Source organism: Suricata suricatta, chromosome X (assembly GCF_006229205.1).
Source record: "Suricata suricatta isolate VVHF042 chromosome X, meerkat_22Aug2017_6uvM2_HiC, whole genome shotgun sequence".
NCBI classification, from domain to species: Eukaryota; Metazoa; Chordata; class Mammalia; order Carnivora; family Herpestidae; genus Suricata; species Suricata suricatta.
In genome coordinates, this window is record NC_043717.1 from 96,180,714 (window position 1) to 96,183,972 (window position 3,259).

General features: G+C 49.2%; 1 protein-coding gene across 3 annotated transcripts in view; it reads left to right on the forward strand.

Moving 5' to 3' along the window:
* ZNF449 (zinc finger protein 449) overlaps positions 1-3,259 on the forward strand; it is a 24,446-nt gene that overhangs the window by 228 nt on the left and 20,959 nt on the right. The window contains exons 1-2 of one of the 3 annotated variants that reach the window (XM_029930011.1): positions 126-199; positions 1,879-2,327. In XM_029930011.1, coding sequence (XP_029785871.1) covers positions 1,974-2,327 — 354 coding nt within the window. In that variant the 5' untranslated portion in view covers positions 126-199; positions 1,879-1,973. The other 2 variants (XM_029930013.1, XM_029930012.1) reach the window with 2 other exon arrangements.

A 3,259-nucleotide genomic window follows, 5' to 3' on the forward strand; every position in this document is an offset into this window, starting at 1 on the left:
GCCCCTAGGGGTGACAGGACATCCTGGGCAGGACCTTGCTGGGACCGTGCTAACGCCTCAGGCAGCTGATATTTACCTGGCTTTTAGACATTCCAGCAATGTGTCTCCCTCGCCAGTCGCGAGCGCCCGCTCTGCAGACACGTCTTTATCCGTGGGCCGCGTGAGCGCGGGCTCGCTGAGGCTGGTGTGGGGAGAAGCCGTGAGTCCCGGGGTGCAGAGACGTTTCTTTGCGGAAGGGCGGATGGAGGGACAGCGGGACGGTCTGGGCCCTGGTGGACGCGGTGGAGGGGTCGGCGCGGCTGGGGAGGGCTGCCGGCTGCGAGGCTGAGCATGGGCAGGGCGGGTCCACACCCAGGCCGGCCCGGTTCCTGGATGCTCTCCAGCGACGGTTAGGTGCCTAGGCGGGAGATGTGGACGCTTTCTAGGAATGAGCCCACGGGAGCCATAACCTTCCTTGAGTGCTTCCTCTGGGTACCGCATGCTGTCGTTCGCTTCCATGCAGTTGGGTCCCACACAGGACATTTTGTGAAATCGATGCTATGGTGATTTTCATGTTACAGACAGAAGCGCTGGGTGTCAGGGTCCCAAAGCGAGCAGGTTATCACACTTGGATGGGTTTGCCACTAAAGCCCAGGTTACCATCAAGATCAAGAGTGATGGGGTCACAGTGTACATTTGGGATGAGTAGGTAGGAAGATCATGAGCATTTGTTTTCTTTGTCCCTCTCCAGGAAAGAGGACAAGTACATACAGCATCTTGGTAAATGCAGAGAGAGCACCCATAGTATAGGGTGAGTGCTACTACTGAGACATGTCTGTGACCTCAGGCATTGCACGAAGAACATTTGGATGTTTTTGGACACGACCGTTGCAGAAATCTGTTCATTCTAACCTTGCCACCATTTCCTGGGTGACATGGGACAAGTTTTTCAGTCCTCTTGAGCCTCAACATTCAGTTCCCTCATCTGAATTTAGGGCACAATACTAGTCCCTGCCTCCTAGCTCTGGGTGAGGGCTACATGACCTAATACATGCAGGAGGCCGAGAGCAATACCTAGATTTGGCGCCATGAACGAAGTGTCCTTCGTCATTAACGCAGCCCTGGTGGCTCACAGCCTTCCTTGCTGCAATGTATTTTTCTCACCAGAAAGCCACCTGGCATGCCCTAGCAAGATGAGGGTCACGCTGGTGTGGGCTGAAGACCACACACCTTGAGTGGATAAGAATGAAGGAATTCGGTTTTGCAGCCTTTGGAGGCGTGGCTCTAGCTAAGATGCCTGTGATTGAAGGCGACCGAAGGTTCCTCAATAGCGCATGGGCTTTGCGGGTTGCTCACCACTGCTCCCCCATTTCTTCTGTGGCCTGTATATATTCAGAGACACAAAATAGCTTGTATTTCCCTAGGAGTGTCATTACAGGGCAGCCCATCTGTGGTGGTTCATTTAAGGGAAGAGATTCTTAGCCTTGGGTCAGTGGAATCCTAGAGCCAAAATGGCCAGGAGAACTTTCTACAGTGATGTCCGTGGAGCACTTGAAAGCGGACTAGTATGAGTGAGAAACTAAATTTTCAGTTTCACGAATTTGAACTGAATCTACCACATGGGGACTTGTGACTACTGTAGGCAGCACAGATCTAGAAGGTCCGTGTATGGTGCAGAACATTGTGTAAATTTTTGGAAAAATGGATGCAGGATTAGATGTGTAATATGTATTTATCTAGGAAGTGATTCCTAGGCCTTCATTAGATTCTCAAAATCACCAGAAAAGATTAAGGTCTGCTGCTTTAGGGCTTTGGTGGCATGTAAACAAGTTAAGGGAAGTAAGTATGGCCTCTGGTAATCACTGCTGTTTCTCCTTTCTCCTTTTGTCCTGTCCTCAGCTTTGGGTGGCCCCCCCTTGACACGTGTACACAAAGAAATATTGCCATCTGAGACTTCAGGCCCCAGAGAAATTGCAGACGGCCAGAAGGGGGCGATGGCTGTGGCCCTGGGTTGTGCAATCCAGGCTTCCTTGAATCAGGGCTCTGTGTTTCAAGACTATGACACGGACTGTGAAGTCTTCCGCCAGCGGTTCAGGCAGTTCCAGTACAAAGAAGCAGCTGGGCCTCACGAAGCCTTCAACAAACTCTGGGACCTCTGCTGTCAGTGGCTGAAGCCGAAGACACGTTCTAAGGAAGAAATGCTGGAGCTGCTGGTGTTGGAGCAGTTCCTAACCATTCTGCCCACGGAGATAGAGACCTGGGTGAGGGAACATTGCCCAGAAAATAGAGAAAGAGTTGTGTCGCTGATAGAAGACTTACAGAGAGAACTTGAGATACCAGAGCAGCAGGTGAGAAGAGTTTGGTATCTTGGTAATTGGACAGAAAGAAGTAGCAGAGACGGTCTGAACTAGATCAGATCTTTCGTTCTGAGCCTCATGCTTTCTCCAAAAACGATTTCCATTTTGCCCTTCTGCTGGAATTGGCATATGGTTCAGTGATTCTCAACTGTTAAGCCCAGCTTCTATCCTAGAGCAAATATTTGGTAATGTCTCTTCTGCTATCCTGAAATGAAATTTACATATAATGTAACCTACTTACATCCACAGAATCAACAATACTGTACTAAGTGGTCTGTGGGCCAAATGCAGCTCCTGGCCTGTTTTTATGCAGGCCATGAGCTAATAATGGTTATTACCTTTTAAAAAAGTTGTTAGGGGCGCCTGGGTGGCTCAGTTGGTTAAGCCTCTGACTTCAGCTCAGGTCAGATCTCACGTTCATGGGTTCGAGCCCCGCGTCAGGCTCTGTGCTAACAGCTAGCTCAGAGCCTGCAGCCTGCTTCCGGTTCTATGTCTCCTTCTCTCTCTGTCCCTCCCCCTCTCATGCTCTGTCTCTCTCTGTATCAAAAATAAAACATTAAGAAAATTTTAAAAAATTTAAAAAAAAATAAAAAATAAAAAAGTTGTTAAATACAAGAAGTGTAGATAGGCAGTAGACCAACACGACCCACAAAGTGTGAATTATTTAGTATCTGACTATAAGAAAATGTTGCCACTCCGGGTCAAGTGGGGTCTAGAAAGGATATCAGGGGAAGGGAACGTACTTGGTCATAGTCGAATAAGCTTTGAGCACACTGCGTGTTCGGGCTTGACTGCACACAAGACTTCATGAAGTTGTCAGATGCCCGCATCTTTGCATAAAGTCTCTGTGAAGGCGACAGCCACCAGTTCACACTGGGACAGCTCAAGCAGTGGCACTGCTGGTCATGTAAGTTTTCACAGTG